The sequence below is a fragment of the Grus americana genome, unplaced genomic scaffold, assembly GCF_028858705.1.
Source record: "Grus americana isolate bGruAme1 unplaced genomic scaffold, bGruAme1.mat scaffold_69, whole genome shotgun sequence".
In the NCBI taxonomy this organism is placed as follows: domain Eukaryota; kingdom Metazoa; phylum Chordata; class Aves; order Gruiformes; family Gruidae; genus Grus; species Grus americana.
Genome location: NW_026561907.1, coordinates 424704 through 448360, shown reverse-complemented (window position 1 = coordinate 448360; position 23657 = coordinate 424704). Strand labels below are relative to the sequence as shown.

At 41.3% G+C, this 23657-nt stretch overlaps 1 protein-coding gene and 1 long non-coding RNA gene across 2 annotated transcripts in view; both read left to right on the top strand.

The window, feature by feature from the left end:
• The first annotated feature begins 206 nt into the window (after positions 1–206).
• Positions 207–9299, top strand: LOC129200949 (uncharacterized). Its single transcript, XR_008575170.1, has 3 exons — positions 207–339; positions 851–900; positions 9198–9299. It is a non-coding gene; the product is annotated as an uncharacterized LOC129200949 (long non-coding RNA).
• A 32-nt stretch (positions 9300–9331) lies between these two features.
• Positions 9332–23657, top strand: part of LOC129200935 (ATPase family AAA domain-containing protein 2-like) — a gene marked incomplete at its 5' end in the record, with an annotated part of 61882 nt that continues 47556 nt past the window's right edge. The window contains 4 exons of the mRNA XM_054812189.1: positions 9332–9351; positions 10793–10880; positions 11861–11945; positions 14871–14891. Coding sequence (XP_054668164.1) covers positions 9332–9351; positions 10793–10880; positions 11861–11945; positions 14871–14891 — 214 coding nt within the window. The remainder of the gene's footprint in view (positions 9352–10792; positions 10881–11860; positions 11946–14870; positions 14892–23657) is intronic.

The following is a 23657-nucleotide window of genomic DNA, read 5'->3' as shown; positions in this document are numbered from 1 at the left end:
GAGCTTTAGCTTTGAAAGTTGGGCTTTTTTTCTGAGAGCTCCTTCTTGGTGTACAAGTTACCTGCTGTTAGTTGCACCGCTATTGAATCAGGAGTGTTACAGAATAAACTTGCCTAAATGAGGCAGAAGTTCCTTCTTAACTCCATACATGTGGTTCGGATAAATACATTCTTATTTCCTCTTTTATATTCCCTAGGATTTTTCCTCTGGCAAAATGGGATGTTTCAATGGACACTCTTTAAGATCAATGAGAAAAAACATGCCGCCCTGTTCAGACTCTAGCTTTGACAAAAGCATGGAAATATTAAGTGAAAACGTCAATCGAAGACACTTTACAAGGTATTGTATTTCCAGGTGTTCAATCTCTGTTCAATTTATAGAATGAAAAGTGAAAGCATGCACGAGTCACATCACGATACACCTACAGCTAAAAATCTGCAGAGGGATACGATTATGTTAATACCAGTGCCAGTATCTTAGAACTGGAATCCCTCTTCTTAGTAGAAGTCTTCTGCTTGTATAAAAAACATGTGTATCTTCCCAACTCCTTTGAGATCTCTCCTCCGCTTTGATTACTGAGATGTTATTTGTGCTGTTGAGACTTCAAGGTTAGCAGGTTAGGAAATGTCTGTCCTTATGGAATTGTGCATACGGTATGCAGCAGACATCTGAATCCTTGTGGTCCACAGGCTTTTTTTTGCATGATGCGGAGCACCGGATTGTAAACTTGGTGAAGTTCCCCAGTCTTGAGGGGGAACTATACACTGCAATACGATATGATATGCTATAATACAAAAATTGTAATACAACAATTCTTTTCTCCTTTTCTCTGTCTTCTTTCTTAACGTAGGCAGTTGGCAAAGCCGAAATCAGACCCAAAAAAAGAAGAATATAAAGAAGGTAAGTAGTGATAATTCCTTAGGATTCCTTTCTAGCCTGGTTTCTGAGAAGGATTGTCTTTGGTCACTCTATTGAACTTGGCTCCCAAAACTTCTGAACTCATCAGCCAAAATCAGCTGAAGTTGTGAGAATAGGTACCTCAAAGGCAGTGAATTTCCTATGAGTTGTATGAAGAGAGGTAGGTGCAAACAGGAGGATATGCTATTAATTCCTTGCAGGCTTGGGGAGAACGCAGTGTGAATCCCAGCCTGCTCTTAGGCACTGGAGAATCTGTTCCTTGGCTTGGGTTTCTTCGTGACATGGATTTTCTGGAGTCTGCAGGACACAAATTGATTGAAAATCAATCGTTCTTGCAAATAGGAGGGAATATTGCAGTATTCTATGTGAGTTAAAAAGTAATTCAGTCATGAGAAGCACAAACCCACAGACATGAGGAAGGTGTCCCTGAAGTTCAGCGATTTACCTTGGAACCGAATTGCGGCGCGGAGCACACGAACAGGCTTGGTGCCGTGAAGCTGCTTGCTGGCAGCTGGGAAAATCTGTTATTTGCAGGCAGAATCCTGCCAGGCGCAGGCTGAACACGGGAATGTTATAGTTGAATTGAGACAAATATAGTCCAAAGTAAATCCAATCTGTATTTATTAAGGTAGGAAAGCAAAAGCAGCGCTGGGCGGCCGGGGAGTCGCAGCTCCACCAAAGGCTCGCGAATTCAAACAAGCTAAACAGCCCCCTTTATAGGTTGATTTTCGCGCCTTTCGGCTTTTTCGGTTATCGTGGCTCCTCCAAGTCTGGGTAGTTTGTTACAGAGATACGAGTTGTCATAGTAACATAGCACTGCAATTTGCAACATTTTGGTTAAACCTCACCAAACAGGATGTTCTCTGGTGCAGAATGGTGCAGAAAGATTGCCTTTTCTCGTCCAACCCAATTTGATCACCAAATTACCTCCAATTACTTATTACAATCCCCCCTTTTTTTTTTTTTATAAGTAATTTGTTGATCAAATCTAGACAACACTTCACAGGCCGCGTCCAATTCAGGCTCCAATTCTGACTATCAATAGGATAACAACTTTTCTTGTCCCCACGGTTCGGTACCTCTCTGCCTTCCTCGTCTACTCTTTAGCAGAGAGCAACGGGATATTAATATCTTCTCGGCAGCAGCAGGTAGTCTTCAGGGGAATTTAGCTGTTATCCTGTTAATAATTTAGAGTGAGTTATCTCTCAAATATATTTCCACCTGTTTGGTTGTTGGGCCCATTTCTAGGCAAATCTTATAGCACACTGTACAATAAAGTTGTCTCTTAAATGAAACACTGTCTCTTAAATGAAAGACAGGACCATTTACAATTTAAACATTGGCAAACAACCCAACATAAATGCCCGGGTTTCAAGCAGGGTATTCCCCGGAAATCTATTTTCACAACAAAAGGGAAAAACCTGAGGGATTCCTATTAGTTTGTATAGTCCACCCCCCCATTTGGTCAGGTATCCTTTCTTCACTTCAAGGTGACTCGTAGTGTATTTGGAACCACTGATCTGGAGTGATTCATTTACCGGTCTCGTTTTTTCTTATCTTCATTCGGAGGTCTCCTGGTTCCGACGTTACAGTCCACCTTTCTGGGAAGATAGGTCCCTTAATTCTGCTGGCATGAGTCCACCCTTTTTCCGCTGTTCGTACAGCTGTATCTGTGGTAAGTAGAACAACAAAGGGTCCTTCCCAACGAGGCGTCAGGGAGGCTTCTTTCCAGGTTTTGATTAGTACCTGGTCTCCAGGCTGGATTCGGTGTATGGAAATGTCCAAGGGAGGTCTTTGTACTACCAAACCTTTCTTTCTTAGTTCTTGTCTCCTTTTTGTCAGTTCTAAAATATATTCTGTTAAAATTTTATCTTCGACCTTCGGGTGCTCTACTAATAATCCAAAGTCATAAGGCATCCCATACAACATTTCAAAGGGGGATATACCAGTATCTGTCCTTGGTTGAGTTCTAATGTAAAGCAAGGTCAGCGATAGACATTTAACCCAATTCAATTTTGTTTCCACCATAAGCTTGGTTAGGTGTTTCTTTATTTCCCCATTCATTCTTTCTACTTTCCCGGAACTCTGTGGGTGCCAGGGAGTATGGTATTCCCATTTTGTACCAAACAATTCAGTTGTTTCTTTAATTATTTTGGACGTAAAATGTGGGCCTCGGTCTGAGTCAATTACCGCAATAGTTCCATACCTTGGAATAATTTCTTCCAAGAGAATTTTAATAACTGTCTTTGCAGTAGCCCTTACCACTGGAAAGGCTTCTACAAAGTGCGTAAGATGATCAACCAAGACTAATAAATACTGATATCTCCCAACCTTCGGCAATTCAGTAAAATCCACCTGTATTTTCTCAAAGGGTCTTTTAGCCAGTTCGCGACCTCCCTGAACCTTTTCCCTAAGTTGTCGTTTATTCACTTTGTGACAGGTTAAACATCCCTCTAAAATCTTTTTAGCTAGACCATATACTCCAACACAGGCATAGTTTGTTTCGAACTGGTCTACTAAAGCCTGAATTCCCCAATGGGTTTTATGGTGTAATTTATTCAGTATTCCCCTAGAAGAATTTCTCTGCCATCTGGTAGCAGCCATTTATCACCATCTCTTTTTGCTCCAATTTGTTTTAGTTTATCCAATTCCTGGAGAGTGAAAGCCTTATCTATTTTTCCTCTTACTGTGTGGGTTAGTCCCTTCTGATGTCCCTTTACATGGACTATAGCTATCTTTAGTGGACCCCTTAAAGCCTTTAATACCTCTTGGATTAGTTTTTCATGTACTAATCTCTTTCCCTGGGTGTTAATTAAGCCTCTCTCCTCCCAAATTTTTCCAAAAGTATGTACCACCCCAAAGGCATATTTTGAATCGGTATAAATGGTTCCAATTTTATTCTCCAAAAGTTTTAGTCCTCTCAGTATGGCTTATAACTCACACACTTGTGCGGACCAAGCTTTACTTAATGGTCTTGATTCTTTTATCTGAAAGGTGCACCCATCCACAATAGCATATCCCGATTTCCGTTGTCCTTCAACCACTCGTGAGGAGCCATCCACAAATAATTTTTCTCCATCGTCTAATTCATCCTCCTCCAAATCCTCCCTTATCTTAGTCTGCAAATTTATTAGTTGGAGACAATCATGTGTCAAATCTTCTCTAGGTTCTCCGTATAAAAATTGGGCAGGATTCTGAATAGAGGTTGTTTCCATTTCTAACCTAGGGGAGTTAATCAAAATTCCCTCATATTTTAGTAATCGACTGTCCGTAAGCCACTTATCAGCTCGTTGTTGCAATACTCCTCGAATGTTGTGGGGGGTGTATACCTTTAGTTCACCTCCCAAGGTGACCTTTCCAACCTCTTCTACCAGTAACGCAGTGGCCACTATTGCTTGTAAACAAGTGGGCCACCCGCGGCTTACAGGATCTAGTATTTTAGAATAATATCCTACAGGCTTTCTCTGTCCTGCCCACCCTTGGGTCAGGACCCCATAGGCTGTCCCGTTTTCCACATTGATAAAAAGTTGAAAGGGTTTACGGATATCTGGTAAACTGAGGACAGGTGCCTCTACCAGGTCTCTTTTCATGTTTTCCCAACGCTCCTCATCTTCAAGGGTCCATTTTACTAACCCGTTCTTAGTTAGTTTTTCATACAAAAATTTTACTTTACTGCTGTAATTTTCTATCCACTGTCGCCCAATACCCTAATAATCCCAATAACTGTCTTATCTGTCTTTTATTAGTGGGCGCTGTTAGAGACAAAATTCCTTTCACTCTTTCAGGATCTAATTTTTTTGTGTCACTTCGTGAGCCAATGCCCCAAATATTTTTACCTCTTTTTCAGTAAACTGCAATTTGGACTTAGAGACCTTCAATCCCTTAAGGCCTAAAAGCAAAATAGTCTCTACATTCTTTTTCTAAGGGACAGGCCCAAAAAGCATCCTTTAAATCTATAACACTATACCATTTATAGTCTGGACTTAACCGATTAAGTATAGTGTGCGGGTTAGCTACCACAGGAAACCGGGTAATGGTACGTTTGTTTATAGCTCTCAGATCTTGTACTAAGCGATAGGACCCATCTGGCTTCTTTATGGGCAATATGGGAGTATTGTGAGGAGACATACAGGGTTCTAAAAGCCCTTGGGCCAAAAGCCTCTCAATTATTGGCTGTAACCCTTCTCTCCCTTCTCTGGACATGGGATACTGTTTTATCCTAATTGGCTGGTCTGGGTCTTTTATAGAGATCGTGATCGGTTCGATATTTAATTTTCCCACCAATCCTGGGCTATACCAAGTTTCTGGATTAATCTTGGCTTTATCTTCTGCAGTTAATAAGCATAATCTTACTTTTAATTTCTCCTGATCTACTTCCAAATTAATTCCTAATTCCACCATCAGATCTCGTCCCAAAAGATTATACTCAGCTTCTGGGACCAGTAAAAATGTTCCCATTCCATATTTATTGGGGGCTTCTATTGCTACATTTCTTATTAGGGGCACCTTGAAAGGTTCCCCCTTCGCGCCAATTACTTGGAGTTTATCCTTTGATTCAACACATCCAAATGGTAATTTTTGGACGGTTGATCTTTCAGCGCCTGAGTCCACGAGGAACTCGAACACTTCATGCTGAGGACCTAATTTCAATTTTATCAAGGGCTCGGTAACCTTAGGGGTCCCCAGCAAATAGAGCCCCTGACCCCCCTAATCTTCCTTAAAAATCTCCTCATCCTGTATTCTTTTCCGACAATTCCTCTGCAGATGTCCCTTCCTGTGACAATAAAAACATTCCATGTCCTGTAGACCAAGTCTCTTCTGTTTCAGTTCTATTGGGCCCTTCCGGGGACTTTCTCCTCTTCTGCCCTGATTTTGCCCTTCCCTTACAGCAGCCATCAAGATTCTGGCATGTTTCTTCTGATTTTCTTCTTCCCTTCTCACATACACCTTCTGAGCTTCTCGTAATAATTCATCTAACCCTCTTTCCTGCCAATCTTCTATTTTCTCTAACTTCTTCCTTATATCCATCCAAGATTTAGCTACAAATTGAGTTTTCAGCAGGACTTGACCCACTTGGCTATCGGGGTCTAACCCAGAATATAGCTGCAAACTCTTTCTCAATCTCTCCAGCCATTCAGTGGGGGTTTCATCTTTCCTCTGTTGTTCATTAAAGGCCTTATTAATACTTTTCCCTCTAGGTACAGAATCTCTAATCCCCTGAATTATCATATCCCGGAGATCAACCATGTTATTTCTATGTGCAGGGTCTTGATTGTCCCAATGGGGCCGCTGTAGGGGCCATTTTACATCTCCGGCGGGACCATGCTGATGCCTCTGATCCCAATGTCTCATGCCTGCTGTTCTAATCATCCCACGCTCTTCATTTGTGAACAAGATCTTCAAAATAGACTCCATCTCGTCCCAAGTGTAAATGTTGGGTCCGAGGAATTGATCAAAATGTTCTGCTACGCCTAGTGGGTCCTCTAACAAGTGTCCCATTTCTTTCTTAAATTCCCTCACATCCCCGGAGCTGAGAGGTACAGATACAAATCCGACTCCGGGTTGTGCCCCCCCCATAGCGGTTTCCCTTAACGGATACAATAAATTTTCCTCTCTTCTCTCTCTAGTTTGACTTCTAGTTATTATTCGATTAGAAGGAGGAGCATCTTCCCCAGGGTCTGGGGGTGCTGTTGGAGGGAGATCCTGCTCAAATTCTTGTGGTAGCGGAGGAGGGGGAACATAGGGTGGGGGAGACGCTGGAGGTTCGTCTATATCCCACTTTTTTTTCTTATCATTTTTCTTTTCTTTCAATGGAAACAAATTAGTGTTCTGAGCCGTGCCCAGAATCCATAAAAAGGCATATTCAGTCTCCTCCTTATTAAATGGTTGTTTGTTGTTAACATATATATTTAATTGTTGACATATCCAATCCTCCAAAGATCCATAAATTGGCCAATATAAATCTTTTCTTATTTGTTTTCCTCCCCATATTTTCATACAATAATGGACCATTTTCTCCTTAGACTTCCCTTCTCGGTAAGGGGTATCATCCCAATATTGAATCATTTGACCTAAAGGGCTATCTTGGGGTATGTCAGGGAGCCCACCCCCACCCCGTATCTCCTGCATGGAAACAGAAGCCTTACTTTCCTCCTGTCCCATCTTCCGAAAGTGCCTTCTCTCACTCGAAATTCACTCGCTTCCCTCCGTTCGTGGCCCACGCCCTCGCGGACAATGGGAACCGCACTATTAGGAGGTCCACACTCGCTTCGCCCGGCGGACTACTAAGCCCAGTGGACGTCTCAGTCACTCGCACTCCGGGTACCCAAACCCGACCGAACGGAACCGCAATATATTTACTCACTCCCGAGTCTTCATCCGGCTCTTCGTGCACAAAAATTACGGGAAATGCAGGATCTCTTTTCTTTTCTTTTCTCTTTTTTTTTTTTTTTTTTTTTTTTTTTTTTTTTGCTTTCCTATCTCAGTTCGGAAAATCCAGGTGAGCTAAGTCGGAATCTCCTCCGGGACCATCCGAGGATGGGGCGCCCTCCCAGAGTTGAAGTCCGAGTCGGCTGTCTGGATCCGAGTCACGGCACCAAATTTGTTATAGTTGAATTGAGACAAATAGAGTCCAAAGTAAATCCAATCTGTATTTATTAAGGTAGGAAAGCAAAAGCAGCGCTGGGCGGCCGGGGAGTCGCAGCTCCACCAAAGGCTCGCGAATTCAAACAAGCTAAACAGCCCCCTTTATAGGTTGATTTTCGCGCCTTTCGGCTTTTTCGGTTATCGTGGCTCCTCCAAGTCTGGGTAGTTTGTTACAGAGATACGAGTTGTCATAGTAACATAGCACTGCAATTTGCAACATTTTGGTTAAACCTCACCAAACAGGATGTTCTCTGGTGCAGAATGGTGCAGAAAGATTGCCTTTTCTCGTCCAACCCAATTTGATCACCAAATTACCTCCAATTACTTATTACAGGAAGGGGCCTGAAATGCACTTTGTCTGTAGTTATTCAGGTTCTAATTGTGCTCTACTTTCTCATTGACCTCTCTTAATTATTTTAATGACAGTGTGTGGTGGCTTGACCCTGGCTGGAGGGCAGGTGCCCACCAAAGCCGCTCTATCATTGTCCGTCCTCAGCTGGATGAATGTAATGAAAGGCTTGTGGGTTGAGATAAGGACAGGGAGAGATCACTCACCAATTACAGTCATGGGCAAAACAGACTCAACTCGGGAAAATTAATTTCTTACCAATCAAATCGGTGTTGAGTAAGGAGAAATAAACCCAAATCTTAAAACACCTTCCCCCCCCGACCCCCCGCCTTCTTCCCAGGCTCAATTTCACTCCTGATTTCTCTCCCTCCTTTCCCCCCACCAGCGGCACAGGGGGACGGGGAATGGGGGTTGTGATCAGTTCCTCACATGTCTCTGCCACTCCTTCCTCCTTAGAGGGAGTACTCCTCACACTCTTCCCCTGATCCAGCGTGGGGTCCCTCCTATGGGAGACAGTCCTCCACCACCGTCTCCAACACGAGTCCTTCCCACGGGGCACAGTCCTTCACGAACTGCTCCAGCGTGGGTCCCTTCCACGGGGTGCAGTCCTTCAGGAATAGACAGCTCCAGCGCGGGTCCCCCTGTAGCCCTGCCCCGCTACCAAAACTTTGCCATGCAAACCCAGGACATAGTGCAAGTAACGAACCTGTGGCAAAGGATGCTGCGTGGTAAGTACTGGGCAGATGTTGTTTTAAAGCAGCAAGCGTTTGAGCTCTTTGATATTGGGGCGTTTATCTGGAGACATTTCTTATCTTCTAGAGCTTTTGTGTCACGATGCAGAAAATGAAAGTGATGTATGCTTAAACAGTGTACTAAAACTATGCATCTTAAGAAGAGACTTCCCACATAAACATTTTTTAAAAAACCAAACTATCAGATACAATTTTACATGAATGGAGTGAAAACACCTTAGAGAGACCTATTTCTTGTTTTCACTTTTCCAGAAAGAAGTAACTGGAATAAACTTGCCTCCTGCATGAAACAAAAACTGCGTGTTTGTTTTCATCAGACTGGCTTTCTAGACTAATAAAAAGTTGCTATACAAGTCGTGCTTTTAACATAAGTCATTTAAGTTGAATGCTGTGGTCGTGACAATAACTTCTAATTCAGTGTTTAAAGAAAAAATCCACGGCAGATTTTTTTTACATTTTACTAGAATAACGGTGAAATAAAGGGAATAACATATGTTCTGTCTCAAAATATTTCATACATTAACGTATTTTAGTCAACAGGACACTGAAGACTAGAGCTGATGCAAAAGCTGCAGAACAAGTCCATGAAGAAAATGGGGATTTGGAGGTCCGCCGAAGCTGCAGGCTTTGACAAAGCCATTACACCACTACAAATCAATCTGTTTTATTTGACAAACTTATAACAGAGTGAGTGAGATTTTTGTCATCATCTTGCAAAGCTACTAAAATGAGCCTTACTAGCAAGCCTTTGTGCTATGGCATAGTATCAGCTAGCACCTTTCTCCTTCTTTTGACAACAGAAAAAGGTATTACTGTTCCTGGTAGCAAGAGCTAAATGTATTCAGTGGTTAGGCTGAGACTACATATAGGATATGGCCTTGTGATACCTGCTGGGCTCAGGTGCCCTCCACTGCAGAGTCCCACCAGGGTGGCACGGCTCGGAACTTGCAGGATGTTGTTAAGCAACCTCTGCTAACATTCCATTGCTGTTGGTCAGGTAGGGTGTCCTCCTCTGCCTCTGCCTCTGCCTGTGCCAGTATGTCCTGTAATTATTGTTAATACAGTGATTTAGGTAACGTGTGGGCCTTTGTCCTTCGCAGCCAAGCTGTTTAACCCGAGTCTTTTGGAAATAGATGCTTGTGGCTGTTTAAGACTTCCAGGTTGGAGAGTGTGTGTGTGTGTGTGTGTGTGAGGATGTATTTGGGAAGTGCTTCACGTGTAAAGAGTTTGGGCACAGCCAATGTTTAAATTGGCCCCCGGTGTCTTCATTTTGTGACTGCCAGCTGCAGAGAGATCTTCATACTAGAGCACCTTCTATGTACGGGCTGGGTGGGTTTATGTGTTGTCTTGTGAACCAAAACACTCACTTTACGGTGTGACTTTCAGTAGATTTAACTTGCCCTCTAAATCGATTTTCTTAGCATCAGAAGCGCCTTCATTTTTAATTAACTTTTCTTCCATGCTTATGAATATTTGTCTAATGCTCGGTTGAGTTGAGATACTGAGGAAAGTTGGATACAGCCAAAGTGACGTAGTCCTAGTGTTTCTGCCTCTCTGTCCATGGCTTAATGACCTTTGTGAAGCCCAAATTGACCTTGTTTTCTGAAAAGTTTGTGAACTGGAACAGGAGCGGGATGGGGTTTTTTTCCAGCATATACAGTCATGGGAAATCAACATGAAACTTAAATTACAGTTAAGAGAAGAATAAGCAACCTGTTGTCTGAGGAAGGCTGTGAACTAAACATGACTTAATGCTATCATGCAGAGCAACTGAAGCGCTATTAAAAACTGCTATAATTTCTTTCTGTTACATTACTATGATCTTCAGAATTCTTTTTTCCTACTAAATTAGATTCTTTTTTTTTTTTTTTTACTGTGTTCAGTGAGAGGGGAAAATAAACCCGAAAACAGTGTCTGCAAATCCTCAATCGCTTGTTCTTAACTCTCTCTCTAAAAAAGTAAACATTTGACCTGATTTTTAAGTAGTGTTAAAAAACTTGGTTAAGCGTCAACGACTCTTACTTTGTGCATACTCTATTAAAATGTCATGCTGATTATGTGTACTGTTTTAAATATTTTTGTTTGTACTTGCCTATCTTTGTTCTTACATGTCAACTTTTTGTCGTAGTACTGCAGAAGCAGTCTTGCGAAAAATGGATGACATGGAGAAGATGCGTAGACGGCGAATGATGGAAGACCTTGGGGTGTTCCACGATGTAGGAGATACTAATCTGTTTTACTCTTTTTGTATAAGTAGTGTATTCCACATAGGGAAATTATTTAGTTGTGATTTTAATTTAGCTGAAATAACTTATTCCAAAGAATAGTGTAGTCTACAATAACATTTGGTTTTGCTCTCTAATTATAGTTTAACATCTTACTGTTATGGTCACGCTCCAGATACACTCGAAGGGTGGGTGGAGGAAAAATCTTCAGAAGACATGAAAAAGCAGTACTATGCTGAAATACATGTCTTATACTACACTTTCTGAATGGCCTTATGATTTTTGAATGGAGGCTGTTTACAAACAGCTGTTTCAGGGCTTGGGTTTTCACTTCAAATCTTACTAAAAACTGAATTCGTCGATGTCTGATTTATCTGTGTTTGGTTTTGTGCCAGCCTGGCCTGTGAGCTTAAGAAGTCCTCTGTCCCTAGATGAACTGAGGTTAAAATTATATACAGCAATCATATTTCCTCTTAGTTTTGCTCAATAAATTAAGTTCTGCTGTCCTCTTGAATGACAGGCACTTCATTTTTTAAACATCTTCATAGCCTGCTTTCACAGGTTTTTGCTTAGATCTAAATTACTTTTTTTTTTTTTTTTTAATGAAACCAGAATTGTCCATAGTACTTTGTCCATCATGTCTCAAATGCCCATATGTGGGTTTTGGGTTTTTTTTTTTATCTGCTAGAAATTGCTTTTTCCTGGGTTCTTGGATTATTAACCTGTGATTAATTGATACACTCGGTTTTGTATTTAAGTATTTAACTATCACATGTACAAAACCCTATTTTAGAGCAGAAATTCTTGTTATCAATCCTGGGTGCCAGAATGATGTTCCTGTTCTCCCGTACCTTAATTTAATCTTTTGTGTACATGGAGTGCTTTGATAATGTTACTGTATAGGCACTAAATATGCCCATGTCAGGTTTTCTGCATGTTTGTGACTGATCCTTCTTGTTTCTTTTATTTAGGAGAACCTCGATATGTATGCACAAGGAAAGAAAGAAATCCAAAGAGCTGACAAAGAAATAGCTGATAATCAAGGTGGCATTGTAGGTTAGTTCTGGTTTAAATTTTTTTTACTATGCTCTAGCCAAGAGCCTTGTCTTAAACAATTGAGATGAGCTGAACTACTGAGTATTTTTCTTCTGTTAAAAGAATCTGTGTTGCTATTGACATTACAAGCCATAGTCACGGACTCTAGAGCTGCACTGTAGTGAGCTCAGAACAGGTATTGGGAGGAAAAAAAACCAGTGCTTTTCCAAAATGCTGACAGGATAAAAGGCAACAGATGGCTGTGGACGGGTGGGAATAGAGAGAAACGGACAGTATTCCTCAGAATGAGAAAGAGTGATCTTGCTGCAGCAGGAGCATGACAGTTTTCACGGTTTTGAGCAGCGCAGCAAGACTTTTCAGGCAGGCAGGCTGCCAGATGAGTATGGAAAGCTCCTCCAGAGTGTGACGATCAGCAGGGGAGAAGATAGTGGTGTTCATTTTTGTGTTTAGCAGGTAGTCGGTGGAAGCTGCTGTCTGGGCCTGTAATTAGGAGCTGTCATCCCGGCACTCAGTGGGAAATAACATGAGGAATAAGGTGAAATTGTAAAAGGCCATATTAACTTTATGTTTGGAGTGAGGGGGAAGAACCTCTAAGGTTTTAAGGAGAAGGATAGTTGTGATTAAGGCAGTCAGTCCAACAATCCTTGTAGGAGATTTCTGGATGGAACAGAATGGGGCGAGACTGTACTTAAGGATAGAAAAGGATGCGGCAGTAGTTGAGCTGATCAGTGTTAGGTTTTGTGACAGACCTCCTCTGCACACTCGCTCAGAGAGACAGCGGCAGGAGGGGGAGCCCACATAACACCCTGCCGGGCTACTCCCAAGGCCATCAGTCCATCAAAGCCCTATCTGCACAAGCCCGGAGGAGCGCGTGGGTGTGCGATGGCAGACACCCAGATCAAAGCGAGGAGGAACAGCCACCCTGTCTGGGCCTCTCCCAGGGCTGTCCGTCCCATCAGAGCTCTCAGCCCCAGCATCCGGGCGGGAAACCTATCTGGAGGATTCATCGGGGGCAGCTCTGCATATCACCTTTTGGACTAGGGGGTTACTGCCCAGCAGTGGGGCATTTTGTGGGATGCAGGGGAAAAGCAGTTCACACAGGACTTAAGGGATCTTAAGGGCAGGAACACGGGAGGCGTTCCAGTGACTTTGTGAGGAACAAGAGTAGGAAAATAGAGGGGCAAGGGGATAAAACGGGCCAGTCACATGTAAATAGTTTGCTGGTCAGTGCTGCCTGTGCCCTGCGTCTGGTCACCTGTCTGACCATCAGACTTATCAGAACTTGAACGAGAGGTGATTTATGCAATCTCCAGTGCGGGCGTTATCTTGTATGTTTTACACAGCCTGTGTACGACTTAATGACTGGCAACGGAGACCTACAAAAAGGTTCAAGCTAGATGTCCAGGTGTTAATGAGCACTGGGGTGATCTTGTTGCTAATCCCGATCAGGCCAGCGAACAGTCCGTGGCCTGTTTTTAGGCCTGTTGTTCAGCCTGTCACTAGTTCAGACCTAGCCTGTGGCTCCTGGGTGCGTACCTCGGTGACCAGACCTCCTCGTAGAGCAGTGAGAGAACACCTGGAGCCACAGCAGGAGTCCAGCGAGAGGCTGACTTCAAGAAGCCCAGGTAGAGCAAGGCATTACCAAAAAGAAACGACCAAGTGTGCCGAGGACATTTGACTGGTAAGGGAGGACAGCTGACTCATTTGGAGATCTAGTTAGGAGAATATCAAGTCAAGGCTTTAATAAGAGCAGCTTTAATACAAGGTATGGGCAGTCTAGAGGGAGGAACTGTATGGCTTGGTTCAAGTGTGTGGATCTCGAGGTGTTGGGCAGGAGAGACTTGTAGAAAGTAATTAGAAATAGTATGTTGAAAGGGAAATTAGAGTATGGGGCAGTTCATTTGTGATCAAAGTGATAACTCTGGAATTTTAAATTGGGAAAAAACTAAAATATACTTTTAGAATGAAACGTGTGCCAAGAAGGAGTGAGGAAGGTGTGTTAGTATAAAGAAAGTGAGTGGAACAAGGGGAAGGACTAGAGGAGCAGAAAAGCTCGTGCCTTTGTGACAGGAGTGTTGGAGAACCATGGACTGGGGATAGTAGTGATGCCAAAATAATTTTTCACTTTTCCATGTGCTGTCTACGTTATCTTGTGTAACTTATCTTGCATTCAGAAAGCAGTGTGACATTTTAGGGGGAAGAAATAAAGCTTAGTGCTTTCCAAGGAATCAAACGTACTTAATTTTAGTGAGCAGGGAGGTGAACAGAGCATGTACATTCCTCACCCGGTGTGTAGCTATTAATGTGAGAGGGTGTTACTAGGAACCTGCTAGGTAATTATACTCTGGGTTTTGCATTCTTACCATCCTTCATGAAAAAAACATGAAGTTACTTTGCAGAAGCTAGTGGCATAAACTGTATGCATTTGACATTATTTTCTGATTGGGGAAGTTCAAACCTGAGACTTGCCCATTATTGCTCACGTAATCTGTGGCAGAGCTAGGGCTTGGAGCTAGCTTACCATGCTTAGTCTTACCACTATAGAATATTAAAAACATTTCCTTGAAACGCTTTCTCAAAATAACAAGAAATGACTTTCTGAAATAGCGGTTTTCATAGGAGCTGCATCTTAGCTAAGCAAGATGACAGAATTGGTGTTAGTAAGGCTGATGAGAAGTCACCCAGCAATTTCAGCGAGCACAGAACAGTATCTATATGTACGCTCCTCTGTGTTTTGTAATTTCTGGAATGTCTCTTGCATAAATTGGTCGTAAGGTTTTGCCAGTTTTCAGATCTATTGTCATTAACATGAAGGTAATAGTAAAACCTATAGGCATCTGTGGAGTGCATTTTGAATTTAGTATCATTTGCAACAGTACTTAAACAGTTTAACGTTATGTCAATGTACAGTAGTTTCATCAGAAGAAAATGAAGAGAAAGGGGATGGTGAAGACACTCGAAAGCGTTATGACTTTCGACAGAGGAAAACCGTTGAGCGCTATCAGGCTCCATTGGAAAGTAGGTTATATGCACAGTTTCTCTTAAGACCTAATTCCTTGCATAGACGTTTTTTTTTAATGAAATATATACCCACTCAACTTCTATTTAAATTTCTTACCTTCATTCTGCAAGTAAATTTTATTAAATGCATGTAGCCTGTGCACGTTATATTCCTTTGCCATTTGGCATACTTGTTGTTGTTTTTCAATAAAAAAAAGGCCTGTGTATCCTTGAAAGAATAGTAATTAAGCAGACTTGATAATCTTACTCTTGTGGCTTTCAGTTCTCCTTAAAACACAAGTGTGTGTTTTTTCCCTTCTACTGTGCACTGATTTAAAAAAAAAAAAAAAAATCCCCCCCCCCAAATCACTTGAAACTTCCCCTGAAATTTTCTACCTCCTCCACTATCCTGCTTTCTCTTAACCTTGTTTGTAACATTATTCTAAATTCTTTGCTTTCAACAGAACCAAGACAACGTAAGAGAGATTTTTCGGGCCGCTCTTCACCTGTCAGACAGAGATACTCATTTAGAAGTGCTCAGTCAGACGGCTCTTGCTGCAAAAGAGCTAACAGGTTGGTATATGGTTAGTGATAGTTCTTACTTATCAATAGTGCTGTTGCTCACATTACTGAATAATGCTTTCAAGGGTGTTTGGATTGGTGGTAATTACAGATTAATAGTGTGATTATCGCTGTGGTAGTCCGAGGGTATAAAGAAAACAAATATTGAGAGTGTAAACTGTACTTTTTATATTAGCCATTAGGTATTTTAAAATGCAGTATTGGTGGTCACTGATAAGGTAATTCCGGAGGTTGTGCTGAGATTACGTAGCTGCAATTCTTTTGTTCTTGAACCGAAGCCAGAATCTCTCTCTGAAAATCTGAGACTCATCTTGAAGAATACCAATTATTTTCTTAAAACTGAAGATAATTTAGTTAGAGGGAGAACCTGTGTGGAAGTTTTAATGGATTTGTTTTGGGGTTTTTTTTTTAATCAGTCAAATACTGATTCTGGTTTCTGTCTGAAACCAGCTAATGATTCTGTATGAAACTATCCTTAAACAAGAAAAATGCTAAATGAAATTATCAATTATGAATTACAGTAGTAATGACAAAGAGGTTTTGGATCCTGTAAGCAGTTAGAGCATGCAGAATGCTGTCTCTTGCTAGATATGAGCACTTTGTTCAGCGTCTTTGAAAGCAGATAGTTATGGAAGGAAAGGTTTTTGAAGCCAAATTTGTAAACAAGTTAAAAAGGTTTCTGTTTCACAGAGTGGATATATAATGCTAAGTGAAACTCCATTTATGTGTGTGTGTGAGAGAGAGATTGGACAAAATGAGTAATTTATTTTATGAAATTTCTTTTAAAAATAGTTAAACATTTTACCTTCCTCAGAAAAATTAAATTTTACTGTCACAAGGAAAATCATGTCATATACTTTGAAATCAGATTCAAAAGGAGTACAATGATCTGGAAACTTAATAGATCTCAAAGTAAATTCTGAGACAGAATTCACTTAAGTTTTGATACTATTTAGCGTGTACTTTAATGTTTTACTTGTTTGTTTAAATGTTTGCAGACGGAGACACGCAGTCCACAACACAGATTCCACATCCTCTTCATCCACATCTGATGACGAAGAGCATTTTGAGAGACATAGGAAGCGCAGCCATAACAGAAATTTAAGAAGGTTAATGAAATTGGAGAATAGGGGAGGGAGAAATCTATTTGGGGGGAGTTTGCATCTGCCTGACTGTGAAGTGTTAGCCACTTTATCTTGTACAATTTCTAAAAGCTATTTTAATAACCATCTAATAAATAAGTTTTCAGCCCAATGTCTCTCAGACATGTGTGTCTTCTGGCACATGGATCCCAAAGTCCTTGGGAAGGACCAGCAGTAGTGGCCAGCCTTTATAATGTTAATCCTCACTGAAATAAGTAGGCCCTTGGGCTGTAAGTCTTTGAATGTAGAAGCGAAAAAATCTTTGAAAGATGTCAGTGTGTTTTGAGGAGTTCTTCCGTCACACAAATCAAGGTCAGGTCACGGTCTCCACATATGGAGTAAGTTGTTTGAAGCTTGCATTCCTCTATATGCTGTGTGGTCTGGCATGGATATTTAGAAGTGCTAAGAGTTATTAAAATAATTAACGCAGTTTAATGTCTGGAGTGACCATTTTCCTTTTTTTACTCACGGACATTAAATGTAAACCAACCTGAACAAATATTTAATTATTTAGGAAGTTTATCTCATTTATAAGGTCTTCTGCATTCACTTGCCATCGTTATAAAAGCAAAAAGCTAGCCGCATCCCAAGTTAGAAAGTGCCTTTCTCTTTCTCCTTAATTCAAATCAGGTGTCTTCCACTAAACTTTCGAAAAGATGAGCTAAAGGGAATTCCCAAGGATCGAATGACAATTGGAGCAAGTCTGGCTGATGTTGATCCAATGCAAATAGATTGTTCAGTAAGTAATTTTAGTTCATTGCGTCCGTGAGATGTTTCCAGTGTTTCTGAAAGCTTTCAATAACGTGCTGTCTACAGCTACCTTGGTTTACAGTTTTCTCTCCAGCAATTTGAAAATTGCCCCGAACATTTCCTTTGTGCTGACATGTACTTTCTGATGGAACCTCATCAAGGTTGCAGCTTTCTTTAACATATAAAACGTGTTCCGCTGACTTTATTTTTAGGTGCGATTTGATGGTGTGGGTGGTCTTTCTGACCACATTTCAGCTTTAAAAGAGATGGTCGTTTTTCCACTGCTTTACCCAGAAGTCTTTGAGAGATTCAAAATTCAACCTCCAAGGTAACAGATATTGTTTAAAACTATGAATTCTAATTCACCCATTTTCAGGAGAATATTCAACTGAGGTATCAATATGTTTCCACACTTCGGAATTTTCAGCAATGTTGATGGGGCTTTTTGGCAGTAGTAAAAAGCAATTTCTTAAAAATGGATAGAATCCAGAATATATGTAGGTTCAAGGATGTACCGTGTGGTGAGAGTATGCTTTAAAAGTGTCTTGCCTTTAAAAGGTGGGGCTGAGTCATTTTTGGTTTGAGTTCGATGTCCACGTCCGCTTGATTAGTTTATAAGCAAGAAGGAATCATCTACTGGTAGTCAACTGTAATTTGTTGCTTGGAAGTCCAGTTGTCTCTCCCACCAACTGTCTTTTTGTTCAAGTGATCAGGGATACATTTTAGAATTGACAGGACTTGCAACTAGAACCTTGCCGTGTTTGTCGTGCTTGGGCTAAAGTAAGGATCTGACCACTTTTTACACAGCTAAATTAGTTCTGCATTATGACATTACTAGAGATTTAATTGTTAGCTTTATATATTCTTGATCAGCGCAGTTCAATTATGGTATAGTGAAATATGACTTTAAATTCTTTGCTTTCAGTAACTTTAAAAGTATTACAAATAATGAAAAGACAGTATTCCAGTGGGTTTGCTTCTTTCTTCATTGAAATTCTTTTTGAAACAGCAGTGTATTGGCTTTTCTAGTTGATGGCTGTATTTATCTGGATATGCAGAATACTCTCCCAGGTTTAGACTTCCACCTCATTTATCATCAGCAATGGATGGCCTGGGAGACCAAATCCAGTAACTTAAAGCTTTTTAAGGGAGAATGAAATGCTTTACTAGCAAATCTTGCCTTTTGTGAAAACAAGCATTTACATGCAGCGTATCATAAGTTAGCCAAGTCTCAGATTCTGCGCTCAAGTTTGTTCTGGTTTGGCTCCACTGTGCTGTAACCACCCCTGGTAGTTTGTCAGCAGTTTTGGAAGTGTCCTTCCGGGACACTAGGATCTTTTCTCGAGGTTTGTACGTCTCCATTATCCTCTTTATTTGTTGCGTTTACTGCCTTGTTGAATTGTGTAGGAACACAAAACTTCCATCTCTTTTCACTTTTCTCACACTTCAGCTGTTACCGCGATCTTATACACAAAGTGTTTTGGTTAGGAGAGAAGAGGGGTGTGGTTTAGGGATGAGGACTGTAATAGATACTTTTCCATCATACATGAATCTTTTCTTCTTTTTCTTTCTTTCTTTTTTTTTTTTTTTTTTAATAATTGCAGAGGCTGTCTATTCTATGGTCCGCCAGGGACTGGAAAGACACTGGTTGCTCGTGCGCTTGCTAATGAATGCAGCCAAGGTGAGAGGAGAATAGCCTTTTTTATGCGAAAAGGTGCCGACTGCCTGAGTAAATGGGCGGGGGAATCTGAACGACAGCTTCGGTTATTATTTGATCAGGTAAGGTTGAAACGTGCTGTGTGTTCTGTCCGAGTGGTAACTGTAATCTTCTGTGGTCAGTATTTTTAAGAACAACTCACTCCTTTTTGGTTTTTGTCAGTTCTTTCCACTGACATGGGTTTGTTAGTGTTTCCTTTTTCAGTGGGTTTTTTTTACGGGCTTGAAATCTTGAGATGTATTAGGGAAGATTAATAAAATGAGAAAACCTCGCAAAGCAAACCCCTGCTACCCACCTCAAAAAAAACCCCACCAAAACCCCCAAAATAACCATCAACAAAAAAACCCCACCAAACCCAAACTAAAACAGCCGCAAAAAGGGTTTCAAGAGGCAAGAGATGGATGGTGGCTTTAGATCCGAGGGAAACAGATGCAGGCTGACGGCATAGTCATTTAAATTCCTAATGGAAGCTTGCTTTCAGAACCTGTAATTGAATTAAGTCTCGGCTCTGTTCTCGGCGGTTGCCAAATAGCTGTAAAAACTACTGCTCTGATTTGTTTCCTGTCACCCGGTCTCAGTGGCTTGACACAAGCTGCCGTCTTCTGTTACTCGTGCCCCTCACTCCATTAGCCCAATTAGTAGAGATCCCTGATGCCAGTCTGAAAGATCTAGTTCCAGTGACTTCCCAACCAAAACATTTTTAATGCATTTTCTCTTTAAAATAGTCCCGGTTTACTTATGTCCATATTCCTCTGTTTTCATTCGAGGCCTACCAGATGCGACCTTCAATTATCTTCTTCGATGAGATAGATGGCCTTGCTCCTGTGCGGTCCAGTGAACAAGACCAAATTCATAGGTAGTACATTTTTGGTATATACATAGAAGCTGCTTGATCTTTGTGAAAAGACCACCACAACCTGTTTAACTTTATGTGATACATTAATTTATCCTGAAAACTAGTAATTCAATGCTAGTAAAATTCAGATGATTTTCAAACAATAACTGAAACCAATTCACTCAGCTTGATATCAGCACAAGGCCTGTGTTAGCTTACTGGTTTTGTTATGTCCTAAATTAAGTCTTTCGCTAATTGGCGTCTCATCAAGAAAAGCTTGTCCTTTTTGAGTGGTCATTGCAGAAGATTGCGTAGAATGTAACAAAATTTACTAAACCAGTGAATGAAGGTTATATTTTTTCTGTTAGCTCTATTGTGTCAACTCTTCTGGCCCTTATGGATGGCTTAGACAGCAGAGGAGAGATTGTGGTCATTGGAGCCACCAACAGGCTGGATTCTATAGATCCTGCTTTACGAAGACCCGGCCGCTTTGATCGAGAGTTCCTCTTCAGCTTGCCAGATGAAGAGGTCAGAACTTAAACTCAACTTAAACTCAATGCTCATGTGACAAAGTCCCTCTTTATAACAAAACCACGTAACAATGCAGGATTACAGAGCAGTTAAAGTCAAAACCAGTGTTGGACAACTTGGGCAAAAGAGAGACTGTGGAGGGCAGATCCAGTACTGAATATATACCATTAAGAGGATTTCCACAAGTAGTTAGTTCTGTAATTAGCTTTGGTTTCACTGTGACCAGCCAAGAAAATGGGATGCTGCTAGTCACTGAAACATGTAAGAAAGAGTGAATGCCCCAATTAGCTGTAAATTACTGCTATCTCATCTTGAAAATGAAAGAAATGGTGTGCGCACAAGAATTCCTTTTTGCAAACAAAAACTTTTCTCAAGGCTGGTGCTGGAGCGATTGAATTTTTTTCCATTCCCAAATCTGTCCATGTTTGCTGACTGACTTAATCCACTTAGACACTTTCATCCTGAAGTGGTCTTGCTCTCAGTTCTTGGTTTACGAATGGATAGTGGATGTACCTGTGCTGGATGGTTCCCAGGCTGCGTATCCTGGGAGGGAAGTATTTTGGGAGCTGACATTCTTACTGGTAACTTCTTATTGGACAAAGATGCGAGGTACGCTGGACAGGTGTGGGGCTTGGGAAGCTTCTAGTTCAATGGCGATAGCTAAGCAATGAAAAAAGTAGGTGTATAGCAACCAAAAAATATGGGGAGGAAGATAGTGTGGAACCCTGGTCTTGTGTGTTTTAATTTGGCTATGGTTGAAGGCTAGTAAAAGTGCACTAAACAGCATCTTTAACAGAAACATTTGTCTCCAGTTTTTATCTCCTTTCAGGAACAGGAGAGGAGGTGCCGTGAAACACATACACTATATGATTCCCTACTGTGGAAGAATTCTAGAAATCTGCCGTAATTAAACTGTGTACCAGGGAATACTTAAATAAAAGATCTTGCTAAGATCGGAGATGAAGATAGGCAACGTTTGACATTTTCTGGATCAGTGACAGTAGTTTGAGTCATAATTATTGTTCGTCTTTGTAGTAATTGTAGCAATTACTCTGCAAAAGCAGAGAGCGTGTTAATCGAACTGTAAAATACTTAAAAGTTTAGCAGATAAACCAAGTATTTGTATTAATGTGAGGGTGTGGGGGGTTTTGTGTTGGTTTGGGGATTTTGAAGAGAAAACTTTGGACAAACTAAAATGCGACCATTTTATTTCCAGGCTAGAAAAGAGATTTTCAAGATTCACACACGAGATTGGACCCCAAAGCCATCGGACATGTTTCTTGAAGAGCTAGCTGAAAAATGCGTTGGTAAGTTTGAAAATACAGTGAGTTACTGCATGGGACTGAGTCCGAAGGAATCTGAGCTTGTAGCAGGCAGTACTCGAGCTCTTGCACCTTGCTGCAGAGTGAGGCGGCTGGCACGCCGTGGGAGCAAAGAAAGTTAGATGCTTCTTTTCTTTTAATTTTCTTTCTGTCTCTCAGAACGTTGAATGGGTTTTGGGCATCTTCCCTGGGAGCAAAGTTTTGATTAGGGGGCTGCTTAATAAGCGCAGGATATCAGGCTGCGAGCCACGTAACAAAACTTCTCTGCAGTGCAGTAACTCTTTACATTCTCTCTTAAACTGTTAATTTTTGGCCGCATACAAAGTCTTTCAGTGTTGCGCTTGGGGAACCTTGGCCTTGACTTCTGTGTTGCCTGAGACTGATGTAACCTTTGATTCTTGTTTTCTTTGTTAGGGTACTGTGGTGCTGATATTAAATCCTTATGTGCTGAAGCTGCCCTCTGTGCTTTGCGCCGCCGCTATCCTCAGCTATACAAAAGTAGCGAGAAACTGCAGTTAGATGTTGCTTCTATCAAAATAACAGCAAAGGATTTTGTCATGGCTATGCAGAAGACTGTTCCAGCTTCACAGAGGGCTGTGGCTTCACCTGGGCGAGCGCTATCATCTGTTTCAAAACCACTGCTTGAAAACACGTTAGCAAGAATTTTACAAGCCTTGCAGAGAGTATTTCCCCACGCAGAGTTTGCACTACAGAAGGACCAACAGCCAGGTATAACAATAACAGTCACTACTTTAAAATTCTGTCAAAGCAAAAAATTCTCATTTGTGCAATCAACATACACAAACCTCTTGGCCATAATGACAGCAGAATTTCAGAATATGCATGTGCATGCTTTTATTTCAGGAACATCGTGGATAGGTTTTAGTCTGGATTCTAAACTGAAGTGCTGGATGGGAGCTATGAATGACTCACAATAGGCCGTAGAGAACTATGCGTTCTCTACTACAGCACCCTGTTTCTGACAGTAGCTAACATCATATTTACCATTTGTAGAGATGGATCTGAGGTTTAAAGTATGAGGCACCTCTTTCAAAATATTTAAATAGAGGGGAAAAAGGTATTTTTACATGAATGCTTCTAATTCCTGTCTGAAGAATGTCAGGACCACAATGCAAGCATAAGCGGTTTAAGCTAAATACTGTTTTAGCTATCGTGATTTTTTTTTAGCCATAGTCTCTTAACTTAAATGTTTGTGGATCACACTGTACACTTGTACAGGAGATGAGAATGGTTTAGTAGTGTGTACTTTGGGACTTGGCTTAGCATACGTGAGCTCACACCCCTGACTGCATCAGCCCTGATCAGGTTTACTCTGTCAGTTGGTGAGAGCAAAGAAATTGATAAACTCACTCCACTCTTGATTATGGAAATCTGTTAATAGTTAGTTATGCTAATCTCTGGAGACTGTCCTACCAGGATGACTCCCAGTAGAGCCAGCAGATAGGTTAGCATTGGTAAAACAGAGGCAGAAATCCACCAACAAAACAAAAGCAGAGAGGCTAGGGGATTGGTAATTGCATCCCTTCTCTGTTGTCTGCCTTCCATTATCTACTCATTCGGTGATCTGTGAGGAGCCTTACTTAGCAGGTGTGTTGGTCTGTATATTCTGACTCACTAGTCCTACACAAATGGAAGTTTGTGGCCATCGCACTCGCTTAATTCCCTCGCTTCCAGTGCGGGAACCTGCCCCCAGAAAGAAGTGGCCTTGTTGGGTTTTTCAGGTGTCTCGGAACCACCAAAGTTGTTCCTAATCATCTTTCTTCTAGGAGAAAAAAACCAAACCACCTCCCAAGCACTTTAGGACAGCTTTGT